The following is a 21,600-nucleotide window of genomic DNA, read 5'->3' on the forward strand; positions in this document are numbered from 1 at the left end:
TTGCATTCATGCAGGCTGTAATGAACTCTGCTCCTTGCCGGTTGGCTGCAGTGTTTTCACTGCGGAGTTAGTAGCCATCTTTCATGCTCTTGAGCATAACCTTTCCTGCACCGGTGAGCCCTGCCTCACCTGTAGCAACTCTTTGAGTAGTTTTCAAGCTCTTGACCTGTGTTGCCCTCACCATCCCTTGTTCCTGGCTATCCAAGATTCCCTTTTTGCCCTCAAACAGTGTGGACCTTGGTAGTCTTTGTCTGGACCTCGGCTCATTTAGAGATCCTGAGGAATGAACTCACTGACAAGCTGGCCAAATTGGCTACCAGTAAGCCTCCTCGTGAGATTGATATTCTGGAATTGGGCTTTGAGTTGGTATTATGCCATCAAGTTCTAAGGATTTCGAATACAGAACAGCATTTTCTGACAACATCAAAGCAGTGCCAGCAGCAGTGCATGTTACGTTCATGGCATGTCTGAGACAGTAATCTGGCTCATTGAAACCTAAATACCTCCCCCATAAATGGGTGTAGCTCCTTTAGATGTATGATGTTGTGGCATTTTGTTTATAGTTGGGAGATGCGTCGTTTTTGGCCATATACCAATGTTGTCTAGGATATGTCCAAGTATTTGACTTGGAGTTGAAAAAAAATGCGAATTCAAGAGGCTGCACTAAAGCATGGTTTCTTGCTAGATGTGAAAAAAGAGGTTGAAAATGTTCCATGTGGTCTTTGCTTGTGCCCCCTGTAATGCACAACTGAACATATGATGAGTAATCTGTTGTAAGAAACAATGAAAAATTGTTCAGGCACATGAATTCTTGTGGAAGCTGCAGATATTGGTATATCCCAAGAATTGTATTGACAACTACTTATTGTTTGGCATCATTTACTGGCAGTTCTAGATACTCATCTGGTGACTTATCTTTTCTGCCTATAAACTTAATAAACACCCCTTCAAGCTGCAGAACTTAGTACATACCAGTTTAGCATAGCTGTGCACAGTTGAAGTAACACTGCTTGGCAAGGACATGTTTCTGTGACCGGCAGTTTATTGACTCATGAGGACATTTATTGGCTCAAAAGAAAAATTAATTCACTGACATGGCATTATTCTGTCAAAAATGTTTATTCTGCTTCTGATGCAATAATGTAAATACTTTCAATTCTGCCTGTGGTAGAAAGAATGCATAATAAAAGTTTTGTTGTGAACTAAAAAATTTTAGGACAGTCATTTAATGTTTTGGCCTATCATCCCTTGCTGGGCAGAATTCTGAAAAGGAAGGCATTTAGGGAAAAGGCATGGTGGTTGCCCTGGAATGAGATTCAGGAGCAGCAGCATACAGTTACCCTCTTTGTCCGTGTTCATAGAGCTGAATGCCAGGTTGGCTTCTTCGAAAAGGACACACTCGGTTTCCTTCCTGATCTGTTTGTCATCTAAGCTTGTGCTCCATTTCTAATGACATTATCGTCAACAGCACACTACACTGTAGTCTTCCTTTTATTTATTCTTTCTTTCTTTGAAAATGCATGTGGCCCTGGTGATATGGTTGGTGCGTTGATGTTCCACTATGATAGCAGTGGCAGTTATTTCTGATAGTGGAGCACTAGTGACTGAAATATCATTATTGCTGCTTTTGCTGTTCTGCCATTTCCTGAAGTGTCTGCTGCTGCTGCTACACCTGCAGCAGTTGTGGGGGTGATATAATCCAAGTTTTCGGATTTACGTATTATATTACATGAATCCATAACAGAATTTACAACCATTTTTTCTATTGTACAATCACTGGCAATATTCAGAATAAGAGTTACTTTCACTACGTTGCCCATGGATTGGGAGACCAAGAAAACAGCAAAGCATTATGACTGCCAGACAGTGACCGAATACCCTGTTTAAGAGCACTAATAATTGTGACAAACTACCTTTTCTACTGTAGTTGCAGTGAGTTATGAACAAAAATGGGCCATACTGAGAGGGGCAGTGGCAGTAATTGGGGCGTTACGTATTCCTGATGACAGGTTAATGCTTGTGGACCTACAGATGTCATAACTTTTGTAAAATTTCTGAAGACGTGTGAACTGAAACAATTTTCATGAAATTTCTGAAGACATTTGAACTGAAATAGAAAGGCTACACTACACAAAGCTGCCTACACTCAACTTCCATATAGTATTAGGCCTGTGTACAGTGAGGTGGGCAAGTAATTACTGCCAATTTGGACACACATGTTAAGTAAACGTCTGACACAGCAGTTTAAGTATCATAAGTAATGTAAATAATTTCATAGTCTTCAGTCCAAAGAGTGATTTGTTTCAGATTGCAGCACAAGTCTGTCCTATGCTAGTCTCTTCATTTCTGAATACCCACTGCACCTATGTCCATTTGAACCTGTTGATTGTATTCATGCCTAGGTCTCCTCCATCTACAATTTTTACCCCTCACACTCTCCTCTGCTACCTCATTGACTATTCCTTGATGTCACAGAATGTGTCCTATCATCCGATCCCTTCCTTTAGTTAAGTTATGTCGTAAATTAATTTTTTTCCCAGTTTGGTTCTGTACCCCACCTCATTAGTTATTCTATCTACTCATATTTTTTCAGCACTCTTCTGTGGCACCACATTTCAAAAGCTTTTATTTTATCTTGTGTGAATTGCTTATCATCCACATTTCACTTTCATACAAAGGGACACTCGAGACAAATGCCTTCCTAAAAGGCGTCTAATCTCCAAATCTATTCTTTGTTAACACACACTTTGTTTTCAGAAATGTTTTTTCTTGCGATAGTGAGTCTACGTTTTAATTTTATATTCCCTCTCCTTTGGCCATAAACTTTTTATTTTGCTACCTGTATAGTAAAACTCTTCCACTTCTTTTACTGTTTCACTTCCTAATCTAATTCCCTCAGCATCACCTGATTTCATTCGGTTGCATTCAGTTACCCTTGTTTTACTTTTATGTTGTTCATCTTATAATCTTTATTCTGCTGTCATTGATTTTATCTGATCTTCGTGGTGATAATCAGATCTAGCAGAGAATAGATTAAAATTTTCTCCTCCATGTCCTCCACTTGTAGCCATTCACCATGCTGAACGCATTCAGCCTATTCTGAAGAACATAAGCCGTCAATTGGTTAATGCAAATATTAGTATGTCGGTAGTTTTAAAACATGTCTCATTGTGCAACATACCCTGTGATTTGTGCCCATAGAAGTTGTGTTGTGTTGTGTTGAAAATGTAGTAGTTGCAGAACTGTGTGTACTTGTACATTTGCAATACAGTTGATTTCATAACATTTTATGTTTAACTTGAGAATTTCTGTGAGAGTCAGAGGATCCACAGCATGATATTGGCTCTCTTTGCGTTCATTGTCGGGTGTCTCATCACCAACTACTCCTGAAGGATAATGCTCGTTTTCCATGACAACTTCATTTGAGGTGATATGAAATACACAGTTTCAACAACCATATTTTTGATGTCTCAAGATTAATTGTAATTGTCTGAATAGCTCTTTTTGACCTGGAATACTGATTTTCATAACATATCCCAAAGTACGACCAGCTAATATGACAATTTTTCCAGCCCAGTCTGGTATACTTTAAAACGGCCCAAACCATTGCTCTTTGCCTAACTTTTTCCTCATATTCTGGTTTAGCCATGTTTTACACAGCAGATGAGGCATCATATTCCTGGATTATCTTTGTCAGTATCCCTGTATCCATTTAACAACAATGTCATTATGCTCCATTAAAATTTTACTTCCTTTGTTTGTATTTAGGTATTTGAATCATAAACACATAATATTCATTATAGTGCGTCAATACTGCATTTGAAGTTAATAGGTTTTTGATATTTGCAGCATAATTTTTCAGTAGTTGGAAATTCATTTTTGTTGTACGTATTAAGGGACATCTGTGAAATTCATTGAAATTTGACATTTTCTGTTTTCTATTCCATAATGTACTTCGACTTTTCTGAGCATTTTGGTATATAATACATTAAAATCGGACAATTGTGAGATCTTCAAATAATATTTTTAATGTTGACGTGAGACTGTCAAATTTCGTGGCTATGCATATACTGTCACAGTTGAGCAGTCATATCTTAGGAACTACACTGTCTAGAAGGCTGTGAATTGCTTTGTTTTATGCCTACTGCTACATCTTAAAAGTTGGCATTATGAATAAACAAATCAGTCCTTTGTTTCTGATACTAGGTTTCGTTGAAAGTAGTGTGAATATCTGCTATTTTTGCAGTAAGTTAGCTTCTATTGCTTTTTATACATAAATAAAATGACTAAGCATAAAAGTAACTTCAAGAAATGCAAATGTGCAGGTAACAGATATGAGAGACCTGCATTTTCTTCTGAAGTGCTTGAAAATACGAATATCAGCTGATGAAAAGCCATGTCATGCTTTGTGTCCACCTCCACCAAATGCTTGGTGTAAATATAGGCAAGCTGAATTTTCTGGCATCCTGCATGAATTTACACATAAACATTCTCTTCCTTTGGCAGTAATGGAGGCAATCAATCCTATTTACAGAGATTTTGCAAATCCTGAGCTACTAAAGAAGTGTTAACATGGGAAGACCCAGAATGTGAATGAGTCTTTCAATAATGTTGTGTGGTGCTATGTGCCTAAAAATGTATTTGTTGGCCTTTGACTCTAAAGTTAGCAGTGTCTGATGCTGTAATAACTTGTAATGGTGGGAACTATGAAACACTTAAGATTCTGGAGAAGTTAGGTGTAAGACTTGGACAGAACACAGCTAAAGGACTACGGGAACTGGATGAGTTTCGTGTATGTGAAGCAGAGTTAGCTGTTCAGCAAATGACAAAAGAAGCAAGAAAGAAAAGGAGGAGACAAGCACTGGGCTGTTGTGACACTGAAGAAGACACAGACTATGGGCCAGGGCAATTCTAGTGCATAAAAGATGCAGAAATGTAAGTCTGTATAAGAATTTGTAGTAAAAAAAAGTTTTAAACCTCAATATCTCTAAACTACATTTTTTGCAATAAATGACCCGTTTTCTAAAAAAGTATTGATGGTAAAGACACAAAATTTTCACAGCATGCCAAATGTGAGATTCAACACATATGTAACTAGAATAATTAATATATCCTGAGTTGTTTTGTTTTTATATTCATCTATTTACAAAATTGTGCCAAAGATTTAGTGTCTGGAGGAGGAAAAAAAAAATGCCCCAGAATACAATTTTAGTAATAATTCTAGTTCAGTGTATCTAGAAACTTGCATTCAGTAATTTAACATTGGCAGCATAGGACATACAATGTCCCCTTAAATTAAAGAATGTTATTAAAGTCTTGCTAATTTGTACATACTCTTCCACATATCCACAGTGCTTAGTGACTGAGTGAATTTGGAATGCTGTGTGAATATGTGTACTTAAATTAAAAAAAGAGCAGTAGCTCAGTTTCCTTCTTGAGGTTTCTGACTATTTTTAGGGACTTCTCACAACTATGACCTTCACCTAGAGATTAAAAAAAATGTATGTTCACAATTCTAGACAGGTAAACTACCTCCTTGGCCAATCTGTTCAATGATTCTCATGCTGATGCCATATGCATTTGAAGTACATTTATAGGACAAGCCAACATCTAAATCAGACCACTGTTTACTGCTTATATCTTCAAGGAAGCTCGAATTTTGTAAATGATGTATCACATTTGTTAATGTAATATTTGTCACCTACAACATCAGAAGCAGTGGCTATTCACAACAAATGCAACAGTTGTTTTGAGAATAATTCACTAAACATTTCTCTATAATCAAATTTAAAGTCTAAATTGACAAAGATCTCAGAGTGTTTGAAAGGCAACTAAATGTCATTGTTTTTACAAGAGTATTCAGTCATAATGAACTTAAATTTGTCAATGTTGGTTTTTGACACTGTCTGCATTACTGAACTATAAATAAATGATTTTATAGTTGGTAATGGTTATTTTGTAATTTTTTTATAGGTATCATTTAAAAGACATTATAGCGGGAAAGATATACTTTTTGCTTGTGCGCATAAAAATCAAACATATGGAGATTGCAATAATCAAAAGGGAAACCACAGGATCTGGTAAGTAAACATTGTCATAAATATCCACTCTTGGCCCTTGTCTCAGATCTGTCAATGTAATATATATTGATATTAAGCAGACTTTTCTGTTATCGTGAGACTGTCAGGAAAAAGCCTGCAAAATAAAAATCTGAAGATCACAAGTACCAGAAGTGCCATAATCTGCAATCTATGTGTAATATAGTGATATTGACATTCAGTGGATTCAATTAAATATTCTTGAAGTGTCAGTAGAAGTATTATATAAATGATTTCAGTAGAAACAACAATTTTGAAGACAGCACAGTGTGAGGACTAGTGACATAAAACCTAAATATGAAATATATGCAGTATTCATGAGACATGCCCATTCCGAGGTAGGTTGATGCGTGCTCTGCATCAACAGTGTGATCCCGAAACCTGTATGCACACAAACTGAAAGTTTTGTTTTCCAGTCTGAGTGGTTAACATTACTGAATGTAGAGCAGCAACATTTTTAATTACCTTTATTTTTTTTAAATTTAGGAATGACATGTACTTGCATATGCACATAATTGAAGGCATATTTGAATATTTGCTTTCATTCTGTGTGGGAATAAGTGGATTAGAGTTAGTAAATTGTTGTTATAAAAAATGTTAATCAGTTATTATGTCCTTTTCTTATTATTGTTGTAGGACCAAACACAGTCACAGAAAATGAAACTATAGCAAAATATGAAATAATGGATGGAGCTCCAGTAAGAGGAGAGAGCATTCCAATAAGAGTATTTCTTGCCGGCTATGTTCTTACTCCTACAATGAGATATATTAACAAAAAATTTTCAGTGCGGTATTATTTGAATCTCGTGCTTATGGATGAAGAAGATCGCCATTATTTCAAGCAACAGATGTGGTTATCTTGAATTAATTTGATAACTTATGCAATTTCTTTAACATTTAGACATAGATTGAGAAATGTAAACACACTTTTGTTAAAATTCCAGGTGAATTTGTTCTGTGTATTATCTGAATTACCGCAATTGGAATACTTTCCTTTTGTTGTATTTTGTTTCTAAAGCTATAGTGCCAGTCAGAAATCTTCCAACTTATGAGAAATCTGTAATAAACAGCAGTGACACGCTTGGTTTGTTTGCTTGCATGATATTTATATTTTATTTCACACATATTTTAGGAAGATAGGTTTCTACTTCACAGAAAAATGGGGACATTTTGTTACATTGCTAATTCATACTTTCAGTTACCAAATTCAGGAGGTTGTCCCCAAGAAACTGGGCCAGAAATAGCAATCCTTGAGACCCTGAATTAGGGACTGGCTGGTCATTACTGCCAGTCACTTATAACTGTAAAGTGACAGCATACTTCAGCAAGCATTTTCCCCGTGTCTGTGGAATGTAATGTGTAGCTGCAATATTGACGTAACCCACCAAATTCTGAGGAAAGTAGCACCACCACCCCCAAAATCAGTTTTAGGTTTTCTTGACTGAAAAATTTGTAGGTGTCATTTTTAACCATTCACACACTGTTTTTAATTTGTTTGGCTTGACCCCTTCTGGGGGCTGAGGGTTCTTTCCTGAGTCCGTGCATTGTGCCCACAGGGCCCAGAGCTATTGCAACCCATTCTTCGTTCCCGAGCTGCATTTCTTTCCCTGTGCCCCTCCCTCCCCAATCCTCGCTCCTTCCCTGCTTATCCCTCCTTCACCTTTCTCAGTGTTCCTACTGATGTTAACCTGGATATTCACCTGGTTTTCTGTATTCCTTGCAGTTTTGTTCCACTTGTCTTTACTCTTTCATCCCTTCTTTTTGGCATTTTTGGTCCACCTTTGGGGTTTGACCTCCACTTCTAAATTTTCTCTCCATAATGTGAGCCATTTGGGGGAGAACTCCCTGGCATCTACAACATGCATTCCCTCCCTCCCTCCCCATGTTCCTTCTTCGCTGTAGGCTGTAGGCCCTCTCCCCCACTGCAAGTTCACCAGCACATGTAGCCAGTCCTTGTGGCGGGGCTGTTATGTCCCAATCTGGCTGAGCCCCCTGACAACACGGGGATTGCACTTCTGGTACTGAGCTGTTACTTCCCCATGTTTGTGTAGGGGTGGTTGCTTGTCGTTCTGGAGCACCGTAACTCCCAGCAATTGTCACCCGCTGTGCAAGGTGGCACTTGCTGTGGCTGGGTGTCGCCCATGGGAAGAGCCCCTAATTAGAGTGGGTGGTATCAGGGCAGATGCTTTGCATGTGAAATGTAGTAATCTCCAAAACATTTGGTGCTGTCCTACAGCCGGCTCTTCGATTGGTAATGGATCATTTAATGCTGCTTCTTCTGACTAAGCAGCCTTACCTCCCTGGCTACACCCTGGGAGCAGGGCCAGGCTTACTGACTTGGGGTGAAATACTTTACCTGCTACATAGTCTGCACTAGCACTGACAAGGAATTGTTCACTGCCACCAAGCCATTATTTTTTGTGAAAAATAACGAAGACAAGATTGGTGAATTGGAGTCTCTCAGTAAGATGCAGTTGAGTTCCCTGTGCAATAAACTTCTTATGCCACCCAGTGTGCGAGTGTTGTTGCATGTGATCACCATGGCAACATCCCGGTGTCCATTACACATTACCAGTCTTTGAATGTGACCCAGTGAGTCATTTTTCATAGGAACTTCATCCTTCAAATTTATGAGGAACTCGTGGTCAATCTGCAATGATGGGGAGTTTATTTTCTTTGGCATGTTCAGAAAGGTTGTAAGCACAATCACACCAATACCGGTACCTTTATTCTGTTTTTTGAGGAAGATACCCTTCCACAGATGGTTGAGGTTATGTGTTAACAGTTTGACATGAATTGATACATCTCGCCACCCATGAACTGCTTTCAGTGACTGAGTTTCGGGTACATGTCTTCCTGATGTGTACGACGAACCCTCTATGCGGTGAATGTACACCCACTCTGAGGGGAGCCCCTGTGATCCACCATGCATGTGTGTTAATTGTCATGACTGTCATTCTCCACCCTCACCAGATTGTTTGGCTTACAAGAAAGAAAAGAAGATAAGAGTATGATTCCCTGGAGAACTGAGGCTCATCAGAAATTTGACGGACTTCATCCTGTGTCGATGACTTCTAATTTTCCCCCTGGTACATCCTTTGCCGCTCCTCCCTCTTCCTTACACCGGTCCCATCCATCTCTCCTCTCCCCTCTCCCCCTCCCCTGCAGTTCCCATGCCTGGGGTGTCCCCCTTCTTCCAGCAACTACCGGTGATTGGGCTCCGTCTGGGGCCCCTCCTCCTGGTGTCTCTCAGGCCGGAGGCCTGCTACCACAACTCGAGGCTGAGCACCCCAAGCTCACTGACTCTTTCAGTTCCAGATCTGGCAAAAGCCTGCTGCCCTAACTGCTCTCCTTCAGAAACTTCCTCCTCCTCAGGGATTTTAATGCTCACAACCCTTTGTGGGACCATGCTTTTTCATTTACACAGTGGCTTTTCATTTTCCAATTTTTTGTAGCGCACAACCTGTGCCTTCTTAATGATGGTTCCCCTACTCATCTTAGTGCCGCATGTGGCACTTTCTATGCCATTGATCTTTCGCTCTCTTCCCCTCCCCTTCTTCCTTCTTTACACTGGTCATCACAGAATGAAGTCTGTGATAGTGACCACTTCCCGTTCATTCTCTCTTTCCCTTCCCACCTCCCAATGGCCTGGTTACCTGCTGGGCTTTCCATTGCGCTAATTGGCCTCTTTATATACCTCTCAGGTCATGTTTCCTCCTCCTTTGTCAGTTTGTGTTCATGAAGTGGTCTGCAATGTATCTGATAAGATAACCAGTGGTGCTGGCATTGCTGCTTCTCGCTTGACAGGCCCCATTCACAGTTGGTCAATTCCATGGTGGGTTACAGCAATTGCCATGGCTATCTTTGATCGTCGTCGTGCCTTGCAACATCGTAAGTGGCACCCATCCTCTATTAGTCTTATTACCTTTAAATGTCTTCCTGCCAAAGCCTATTATGTAATCAAGTAGAGGAACCAGGTGTGTTGGGAACACTTTGTCTACTCCCTAGGTTCTTGTGTCCCTTTGCCACGGATGTGGTCTATGCTCTGCACCCTCCATGGTTGTCTGTGGAATATTTCATTCAAGGCCTTGCCCTTTCTGTTAGCCTTTGTACAGATCCATCAGTTCTTGCAGAACACCTTGTGACCCATTTTGCGATGGCATCAGCCTCCTATGCAGCTGCCTTCTGAGGAGGAAGCAGCAGGCTTGTCGTGTGACAAGCATGCAAAGTATTTTGTATTTCCTGTCATCTGCATGTTGCTCCATTGCTTGCCAATCTTAACATATACACATTAACACCATTGAGAGAGTAATTAGGCCCTTTTGGCTACTGCAAAGGCTTACCTTTTGGAAACTGGAGTGGTAGATATTTATATATTATGCCAAGGTTGGAGTAAAAAACGCATCTTATTAATAGGTCCAGAAATGTTTTAGAATTACTTTCAAGAAAGAATGCACTCAAAATATAATTTTTTATGTCTGTTTTTACAATATTTTATATAAGCACTGCAATTTTACAATAGCATATACAAATGACATGAAACAAGAGATATCCTTAAAAAGACAGTCTTCTATGACCGTGTCTTTGGGTTTCTACTTCCCAACCAGCTTACAGTTATTAGTGTTGAACTGTATGTACTCCTGGAGGCATTAGAGTGAGCTGTTTAAGCAGATAAATAAAGAAATAACTAAACAGAATAAATCATCTGCTCTAAGTGCCATAAAGCCCTACAAGCATTGCAACAAATTTACCCAACAGAGGAAATAATCTCATCAATACAGGGAAAACTGCTCTACTTCAACAGCAGGGGAAGCAGAAATTGTTGTGCTGGATACCAGGTCATGTAGAAATCTGTGAGCAAGCAGACCAATTAGGCCTGTAGGAAACAGTGTGATACAATGTGCCATTCCCCTGAGGGCTGTCTTGCTGTAGAGTCAGAATGCCGTTCAGCTGTGGGAGAATAATATACATAAGAAACATTTTGAACTTTAAGGAAAATGTTAAGAGTTATTTTAATCTGTTTAGCCATTGTAATGGCAGCTGTTTTGTCTGATTGTGCTATGGGCACTAAAGATCTCTCTTTTGTATATCCAAACAATTCCACCATCATCATGTGCACTCAATAATCAGTTTTCAGTCTGAAGTGTTAGTTTGTATGTGACCTCACTCTCATAACTGGTACTATACTCCGTTCACCATAAGAATAAACCTGATGTAAACATTAAGCCATGTATTCTTCTGCATTTGCTTGAATCTCGTTGGATTTCATGTGGAGTGGAAGCCAAGCTGTGACCAGTACAGTCAAGTACAATCATAAGGATACATTTTATGCCTTGCCACACACACAGACTGAGCGTAATGTGTGGGACAACAGCTTTACTGGTGCATTAAACTTGGACAGCCATGGCCAACCAGCGGTCCACCCAACCTGCAATGATGTGAGCAGTTGCAGTTCAGACGTAAAAAGAGACAGGCAAAGAAACAGTATAGCTTCAAATGTTGTTTAACTTTTAAAGAGAATGAAATAGTATTCGGCAAAACTCCAGCACTACCGCGTGCTTGTTAAATGATCAGACGTAAAGCATAAAATGCTCTTGTTGTCCCCTGACTGGTTACAAACAAGAGTGATGAAAATTCCTAACTTAAGCACAGGGTAATTTTTCTGAATGAGCTATGTGTGATGCAAAAGCATACTGCAGGGATTTCAGTGTGCTGTTGAATACTGAAGGCACTGAAGGTATTAATTAGTCAGTCATCTGCTAATCTCTTAGCTCTTTCCTTATCCAAATCTGAGAAATGCATTTTTCTGGAACTGCCATCTGCTCCATTGATAATGAGTCAATCAGCAACATAATCCATGAAGCCACCCATGCGCCACATTTTCTCCTCCTCTTTTATGACGTGCCTTTCTATAGCCCCCAGCGTTCGACAGCAACGTGTGAAAAAGCTGTGTGCATTAGTTCCAGTATGTCTGGCAGCTTAATGGTCTTGTTGTTTCTCTTGCCAAATCCTTTAACTTGGCTCCAGATCAGTTCTGTTAGGTTCACATTATAATGGTACAGTGGCAAATGTAAAAATACAACATTGGTACGGAGTGCTCGATGATGTGAAGATGATTGTTTATCATGTTTCTATAACACATATGTACATGTGTGGCATAAAAAATGATGAATTTTACATTTACGATATGTAGGTATTTGAAATTGAACAAGAAAAAAAAATTGACACAGCCGAGGCTTCAACCACCAAACCATAAATTGCAATCAGTTGTCAAGTCACCACGCTACCAATTCTGATTTATAGTGAATATGCGCTTGTCTCAGTTGTGTCTAATACAGTCTCTCAGAAAACTTCAAAGTTGTTTATCTCTGTGAAATTATGACGAACATTAAGAATAACCCATTTCTTGGTACTTTTTAACTGTGTTCCACACGCAGATTTCACTACGGAACAGGGAGCAGCCTCAACCATTTTCATACTGCTATATTAACAGCGCAACAATCAGAGCACAACAATGCAGAGGCTGTGACTGTACACGATTTTTTAAATAAAAACTACATAGCTAAAGCATGATTAAGAAAAACATTGATGGCTGTTAATACATTTGAATATCTTAAAGTTTCATTTAATGCAGCTTAGTAGTAATATATTTAATATGAAAGTATAACCTCCTTTCAAGAGCATAGCACCACCAGTGTAGGTGCACTACAGATTTTGACCAATCATCGCATTTGTGTTTGTTTACATCAGGTTTATTCTTATGATGAACATCTGGATTCTGCTTGAAGTAGTTGGGCCATCATAATGAGGTTCCAGCTGTTCTCAGCTGCCAAAATTGGGAAAGCTGTGTCAGGCTACTATCTGTCTAGGTGAGGTTGTCACAGATGAAAATTCTCCACGAATGTCAGGTGGCAAGATGTTGGGAAATCGCACATTATTGACAGTCCACCTACGCAAGCAATAGTTAATTCTGGGGTATCATTTTGTGTGATATTGAGGACTTTCATCACCATCTGAAAATACAAAAGCCATCATGCAAATCGAAAATGTCTGACAGTACCCCCCAGGGGCCTCATGGGTCTTTCATGAGTTCGTGCTTGGTGCACATGAGTCCACAAGGTATTGTGGTCCATTCTTCCTTCTTGGGCTGCATTTTCTTCTCCCTCCCTGCCTCCCTTCCTGTCCTCACTCCTTCCTCTCTGCCCCTTGCTTGCCTCTCTCTGTGTTGTTACTTATGTCAGCTCTGCTTTCCAACTGATTTCTTGTATTCCTTCCGGTTTTTGTTCCCATTACTTTTTTGTTTTCATCCTTTCTTTTCGGCATTTTGGTCATCATTGGGAGTTTGGCCTTCACTTCTAAAATTTCTCTCCATAGTGTGAGCCATTTGGGGAAGAACTCACTGACATCTACAGTGTTGATACCCCTCTGTAGCCCATGTCACCAGCACATGTAACCAGTCCATGTGGCGGGGCTATTATGTACCCATCTGGCTGAACCCCCTGACAACACAGAGATCACACTTCTGATAATGAGCTGTTCCTTCCCCATGTATACATAGGGGTGGCTGTGTGTTGTACTGAAGCAAGGGAACTCCTGGCAGTATCTGTCATGCAAGACGGCGCTTACTGTGTCTGGGTCAGTGGTATCGGGGCAGATGCTCTGCATATGAACTGACTGCTCTTCTACAGCCATCTCTTTGGTTGGCAATGGATCATTTAATGCTGCTTCTTGTGACCCTGCGGCTTTCCCTTCCCTCGCTACACCCTGGGAGAAGGGGGACAGGCTCACCGGCTTGGGAGGAAATACTTTACCTGCTACTTGGTCTGCACTAGCATTGACAACGCACCATTATTTTTTTTTGGAAAATATTGAAGACAAGATTGACAAAGTGGAGTCTCTCAGTAAGATGCAGTCGAGTTTCCTGTTGATTAAAACTTCTTATGCCACCAAATCTGCAGCTGTTCTTGCTTGTGGTCATCTTGGTGACATCCCGGTGTCCATTACACCTCACCAGTCTATGAATATGGTCCAGTGCGTCCTTTTTCATGGGGACCTCATCCTTCAAACTGAAGAACAATTCCAGGCCAGTCTATAATGACTGAGTGGTCATTTTGTTCATTATTTTCAGAAAGGTGTATGTACAGTCCCACTGATGCTGGCGCCTTTATTCTGTCTTTTGAGGGAGATACCCTCCCAGAGAAGATCAAGATTATGCGTTACCATTGTGATGCTAAGCCATATGTCCCACCATCCATGAAGTATTTTCGGTGCTTCCATTTTGGGCACGTCTTCCCACTGTATGGCCGACCCTCTATGCAGAGAATATGGACACCCGCTCCATGAGGGGAGCCCCTGTTTTCCATCACGTATGTGTGTAATTGTCATGACTATCATTTTCCACACTCACCAGATTGCCCAGCTTACAAGAAAGAAAAGAAGATAAGAGTATGAGGAGAACTGAGACTCGTCAGAAATTTGACAGACTTACTATCTCTCTCCTGACCTGCTGCCTACATCTGCTGCCTTAACTGCTCTCCTCCCGCAACTTCCCCCTCCCTTCCTCCTCCTTGGGAATTTGAATGCCCATGACCCTTCGTAGGACAGTGCTTTTTCATCTACGCAGTGGCTCCTTGTTGACCAATTTATTGTAGAGCACAACCTGTGCCTTCTTAATGATGGTTCCCCTACTCATTTTAGTGCCATGTGTGGCACTTTTTTTTACCATTGCTCTTTCGATTTCCTCCCCTCCCCTTCTTCCTTCCTTGCACTGGTCACCACAGATGACCTCTGTGATATTGACCACATTCCATTGATTCTCCATTCCAATGGCCAAGTTACCCCAATAGGCTTTCTATCATGCTGATTGGCCTCTGTGTACTTCCCAGGTCGTGTTCACACCTGCTTTCTTAGGTTGTATTGATGAAGTCATTCATGATCCATCCAGTAAGATAATTTGTGCTGCCAGCATTGCCTTTCCCCACTCGACAGGCATTGTTCACCACTGGCCAGTTCTGCAGTTGAGTACAGCCATTGCTGCCGCCATCTGTGATCTTTGTCATGCCTTGCAACATCTTAGGTGGCACCCATCTGGTCTATTGCCTTTCAACATCTTTGCATCAAAGCCTGTTACTAAAACAGAGCAAGTGGTGGTGTTGGGACTGCATTGTCTCCTCCTTAGGTTCATCTGTCCCTTCGTCATGGGTGTGGGCTCCTCGCTGCACACTCCAGGGTTGTGTGTGGCAGTCTTACATTCCAAGCCTTGCCCTTCCTAGTGGCCTTTGTACGGCTCTGTCAGTTCTCACAGAACACCATGCAACCCATTTTGTGGTGGCATCAGTGTTGGCCTCCTATACAGTCTCCTTCCTCATGAGGAAACAGCAGGCTGGAGCTTCCCACTTATGTTGTACTCCTTGTCACGTGGAATCCTAGAGTGAACTTTTTACTAATGGGAACTTCTTCTGGACATCTCTTCTTCCCACAATTCAGCCCTTGGGCATGATTTCATCCATAACCAATTGCTTCAACACCTCAATCCTCCACAGCAACAATATCTCTTCCAGGTATTCAACTGTATTTGTTGCCAAGGTATTTTCCCTTCTCAGTGGTTCCTGTTTGTCTCCTTTAAGGTGCGGCTTTTGGGAGGGACTGTCTCTGATCAATCATCTGCTTTGATTGGAAACTGTAATTCATCAGATCTCTTCTCAGTGGCGCCATCTTTTTACAGTTCTCTTTGATCTTTGTAAGGCCTATGACACAGCTTGGTACCATCACATCCTCCTTATGCTCCACGAATGGGGTCTTTGGGGACTCCTCCCAATTTTTATTTGCAAACTCGTGTCCCACCAGTCATTCAGAGACCGAGTTGCCTTGTTTTCAGCCTTCTGTAGACCTAGGAGAATGGTGTTCATACCCCGTAGACCTAGGAGAATGGTGTTCATACCCCCGGTTTTCTCTCTCCCCTCTGGAGGAAGATTTGAGGCTTTACATCAAATCCCTTTTCGCTCAATTGTGGGCCAACTCTTGAGTGGCTAGATCCTGTTGGATAAACTTCGTGTAATCAAAGAGATTCCCACCATGTGGCATTCTTCCCTCTGCCTCTCCTGATAGAAGTCTACCATCCTCTGCTGTCTTTGTATTGACCATACTAGGTTGACCCATGGTTTTTACTCCACAAAGAGGCCCACCCATTGTAGTAGTGAGACCCCCCCCCCCCTTTCATGGTGATCCATATTTTGCTAGACTGCCCTCGCCTTTTGGCTCTTGGCACTGAATACGCCTTCCTAACTTCTTGTCCCAGATGTGCCAGTGTCGTCGTAACTGCCGACGGCTTCACCTCTGCTGTACAGCGACCTACGTAAATTTAAGTATTAACTGTGTTTCTCTTACTTGTCACTTCTTTTTCCGTGTGTTTTTGCTTTTAGGAAGCTTTAATTTTTGAGTACTGGTAAGTGTTCCATAGATTTCGTGTTTGTTTTGAATACAGTTGAGAGACAGGTAGTGCTTATTTTAATTGTTTCCAACAAAAAGTGTCTAGTAACCACAGTTTAGTCAGCTATCAGCCGCCTTTAGTGAATTAGCAGTCTAGTTAAAAGTTGATTAACTCTCTACAGTAAATTGTTGATTTCTTAGGATGGATAGGATGTGTGACTGCTGTGTACAGACGCAGGAGGAGCTGGCCTCTGTTTGCCAACAGCTGAACGTGTTGATGGCCGTGGTCAGCTGTCTTCAGGCTGCTGCCTCGGAGTGTAGCGGCAGTGGGGAGTCTGGTGCATCACATGATACACCCCAGGTGTTACATGCTTCACCCATGGTCCCTGCTGTCAAGACATCTTCGTGGGTACCGGTCACGGTTGGGCCACCCTCTCCCCAAGGGGAGTGGCGGGTTCAGCGGCGTTCGCATCACACGAGACGGAGGGTCAGTGTGTGGAGGCTGGCCTCATGGCATGGCCCACTCTGCCTGTGAGTGGACATGTGGCCGCTCCTTCAGGAAGGTCCAAGCAGGCACACCGGGGGGGGGGTTATTAGTGATTGGGAGCTCCAGTGTTAGGCGGGTGATGGAACCCCTTAGAGAAATAGCAGAAAGTTCGGGGAAGAAGGCCAGTGTTCATTCTGTCTGCTTGCCGGGGGGTCTTATCTGAGATGTGGAGGAGGCCCTGCCGGCAGCGATAGAGAGCACTGGGTGCACCCGACTGCAAATTGTTACTCATGTCGGCACCAATGACTCCTGCCGTCTGGGTTCAGAGGTCATCCTCAGTTCATACAGGCGGTTGGCGGAGTTGGTGAAGGTGGAAAGCCTCGCTTGCGGGGTGGAATCTGAGCTAACTATTTGTAGTATCGTTTCCAGAACCGATTGCGATCCTCTGGTTTGGAGCCGAGTGGAAGGCTTAAACTAGAGGCTCAGATGATTCTGCGGATATCTGGGGTGCAAATTTCTCGACCTCCGCTATCGGGTGGAGAAATGTAGGGTCCCCCTGAATAGGTCTGGCATGCACTACACGCAGGAAGTGGCTACAAGGGTAGCATAGTGCATGTGACGTGCACATGTGGGTTTTTTAGGTTAGAGAATTCCCTCCCTAGGCCTGACAAGATGCTTCCTGAGATGCGACAAGGTTGTAGTAGGCAAAATGCAACAGGGAATAACAATATTAATGTGGTAATAGTAAACTGCAGGAGCGTCTATAGAAAGGTCCCAGAACTGCTCTCATTAATAAATGGTCACAATACCCACATAGTACTAGGGACAGAAAGTTGGCTGAAACCAGATGCAAACAGTAATGAAATTCTAAAACTCAGATTGGAATGTATACCGCAGAGACAGGCTGGACAGTGAAGGGGGAGGCATGTTTATAGCGATAGAAAGTGCAATAGTATCGAAGGACATTGATGGAGATTCGAAATGTGAAATAATTTGGGTGAAGGTCGTGATTAAAGCAGGCTCAAACATGGTAATAGGATGTCTCTGTAGGCCCCATGGCTCAGCAGCTGTTGTGGCAGAGCACCTGAAGGAAAATTTGGAAAATATTTAGAGTAGATTCCCCACCACGTTATAGTTATGGGTGGAGATTTTAATTTACCAGATATAGACTGGGAGACTCAAACGTTTATAACGGATGGCAGGGACAAAGAATCCAGTGAATTTTTTTAAGTGCATTATCTGAAAACTACCTTGAGCAGTTAAACAGAGAACCAACTCGTGGCGATAACATATTAGACCTTCTGGTGACAAACTGACCAGAACTATTTGAAACAGTTAACGCAGAACAGGAATCAGTGATCATAAAGTGGTAACTGCATCAGTGATTTCAGCCATAAATATAAATATTAAAAAAGGTAGGAAGAGTTTTCTGTTTAGCAAAAGTGAGAAAAAGCAGATTTCAGAGTACTTGACGGCTCATCACAAAAGTTTTGTCTCAAGTACAGATAGTGTTGAGGATTAGTGGACAAAGTTCAAAAACATCATACAATATGCATTAGATGAGTATGTGCCAAGCAAGATCGTAAGAGGTGGAAAAGAGCCACCGTTGAACAACCAGTTAGAAAACTGCTGCGGAAGCGAAGGGAACCACACAGCAAACATAAACATAGCCAAAGCCTTGCAGACAAACAAAAATTACACGAAGCGAAATGTGGTGTGAGGAGGGCTATGCGAGAGGCGTTCAATGAATTCGAAAGTGAAGTTCTATTTAAGGACTTGGCTGAAAATCCTAAGAAATTTTGGTCTTATGTCAAAGCGGTAGGTGGATCAAAACAAAATGTCCAGACACTCTGTGACCAAAATGGTACTGAAACAGAGGATGACAGACAAAAGGCCGAAATACTAAATGTCTTTTTCCAAAGCTGTTTCACAGAGGAAGACTGCACTGTAGTTTCTTCTCTAGATTGTCGCACAGATGACAAAATGGTAGATATCGAAATAGATGACAGAGGGATAGAAAAACAATTGAAATCGCTCAAAAGAGGAAAGGCCGCTGGACCTGATGGGATACCAGTTCAATTTTACCCAGAGTACGCGAAGGAACTTGCCCCCTTCTTGCAGCGGTGTACCACAGATCTCTAGAAGAGCATAGCGTTCCAAAGGATTGGTAAAGGGCACAGGACATCGCCATTTTCAACAAGGGACATCGAACAGATGTGCAGCACTATAGACCTATATCTCTAACGTCGATCAGTTGTAGAATTTTGGAACACGTATTATATTCGAGTATAATGACTTTTCTGGAAACTAGAAATCTACTCTGTAGGAATCAGCATGGGTTTCGAAAAAGACGATTGTGTGAAAGCCAGCTCGCGCTATTCATCCACGAGACTCGGAGGGCCATAGGCACGGGTTCCCAGGTAGATGCCGTGTTTCTTAACTTCCGCAAAGCGTTTGGTGCAGTTCCCCACAGTCGTTTAATGAACAAAGTAAGCGCATATAGATTATTGGACCAATTGTGTGATTGGATTGAAGAGTTCTTAGATAACAGAACGCAGCATGTCATTCTCAATGGAGAGATGCCTTCCGAAGTAAGAGTGATTTCAGGTGTGCCGCAGGGGAGTGTCGTAGGACCATTGCTATTCACAATATACATAAATGACCTTGTCGATAACATCAGAAGTTCAGTGAGGCTTTTTGCGGATGATCCTGTAGTATATCACGAGGTTGTGACAATGGAAAATTGTACTGAAATGCAGGAGGATCTGCAACGAATTGACGCATGGTGCAGGGAAAGGCAATTGAATCTCAATATAGACAAGTGTAATGTGCTGCAAATACATAGAAAGAAAGATCCTTTATCATTTAGCTACAATATAGCAGGTCAGCATCTGGAAGCAGTTAATTCCATAAATTACCTGGGAGTAGGCATTAGGAGTGATTTAAAATGGAATGACCATATAAAATTAATCGTCGGTAAAGCAGATGCCAGACTGAGATTCATTGGAAGAGCCCTAAGGAAATGCAGTCCGAAAACAAAGGAAGTAGGTTACAGTACACTTGTTTGCCCATTGCTTGAATACTGCTCAGCAGTGTGGGATCCATACCAGATAAGGTTGATAGAAAAGATAGAGAAGATCCAACGGAGAGCAGTGCGCGAAAGCGTTACAGAGATGATAGATAAACTCCAGTGGAAGACTCTGCAAGAGAGACGCTCAGTAGCTCGGTATGGGATTTTGTAGAAGTTTCGAGAACATACCTTCACCGAGGAGTCAAGCAGTATATTGCTCCCTCCTACGTATATCTCGCGAAGAGTCCATGAGGATAAAATAAGAGCGATTAGAGCCCACACAGAGGCATACTGACAATCTTTCTTTCCATGAACAGTAAGAGACTGGAATAGAAGGGAGAACCAATAGAGGTACTCAAAGTACCCTCCGCCACTCTTTGTTTGCCCCCTTTTCCCTTCCCCTTGACAGGACTATGCCATTTGTGTTGTTCCTCCCTTGGTTTCTGCCACCTTATATCATGAGACCGATGACTACGCTGCACTCCCCCCCCCCCCCCCCCCCCCTCCCCCTCTTTCCCCTGATCAACCAATCAACCAACCAACAGTAACCTATTTTGCTGGAATAACTATCTGTGATGGGACACAACCCTTAAGATATTTGAGATATTTTCTGTTCTTCCAGAATGCATAGCTGTAATGTTATCCTTTGATGGAACTTCTTGCAGGGATCATAAATGGTATGGACTGTAGAAGACTGCGGCTCCAGATTGTGAAAGCTGCTAGAAAATGTTCGTGTAATGATTATTGTTCTGGCCAGTTGTCTGCCTTTTAAAAGCATACTTATGCCATCATCAATGAAAAGAGTTCTACTTGACAACCTGGATCCACAGTTAAACTGTGAAGCTCTAGTCAGGTGCAGAAAGATATTCAGACTCATAAAAGAAATCTATATGTCAGTGACAGTCATAACCTTCGCCCACGAGAACTTTGGGTCACCATTTGCCATGGACAGCAGCAACTGCTGTGAAGGGTGTGTGTGTAGCAATAGACAAACCAGTCAAGGTAGGTCAACTCGGTGTCATTTATGGAGAATCATACGACTACTGACTACCCCTAGGTATTTTCTACTATGAGCTGCCAATAGGTCCCAGAATGACTAAGAAACATCAACCATTCTGCACCAATTCAGGTCTGGAGTACAGGCAATACCAAAGAAACAATCTAATGTGAAACACAATTTGCAACACTGGGTATCATATCCCTCTTAACTCAGTACTTCGGTATGGTGGCTCCAGCTGAATGATGAATAAATCATATGGAAGTGGAGAAAATTCTGCAAGACATTATTCGGCTGTCAGAAGGTTCGTGAAGAAGAAAGATTGCATGTGGCATTTATGTATTGATTACCAAAAATATATACCTATTGTCAGGAATTTGACACTTTGGACTGTCTTTTTTTTATCATCTTCATTCCATTGCTGATAGGGATGTTGGGGCCTGTTTTCAAAATAATGTAGTTTGGGCCAGAGAATATTTGGTACATCTGTGGGGACACAATTTATTTTATCTTTTGTGAG

At 41.6% G+C, this 21,600-nt stretch overlaps 1 protein-coding gene across 1 annotated transcript in view; it reads left to right on the forward strand.

The window, feature by feature from the left end:
• LOC124721312 (vacuolar protein sorting-associated protein 26B-like) overlaps positions 1–21,600 on the forward strand; it is a 70,966-nt gene that overhangs the window by 37,402 nt on the left and 11,964 nt on the right. The window contains exons 5-6 of the mRNA XM_047246225.1: positions 5,974–6,080; positions 6,735–6,946. Of these exons, the coding sequence (XP_047102181.1) occupies positions 5,974–6,080; positions 6,735–6,946 (319 nt within the window). The remainder of the gene's footprint in view (positions 1–5,973; positions 6,081–6,734; positions 6,947–21,600) is intronic.

Source organism: Schistocerca piceifrons, chromosome X, assembly GCF_021461385.2.
Source record: "Schistocerca piceifrons isolate TAMUIC-IGC-003096 chromosome X, iqSchPice1.1, whole genome shotgun sequence".
Classification (NCBI taxonomy): domain Eukaryota; kingdom Metazoa; phylum Arthropoda; class Insecta; order Orthoptera; family Acrididae; genus Schistocerca; species Schistocerca piceifrons.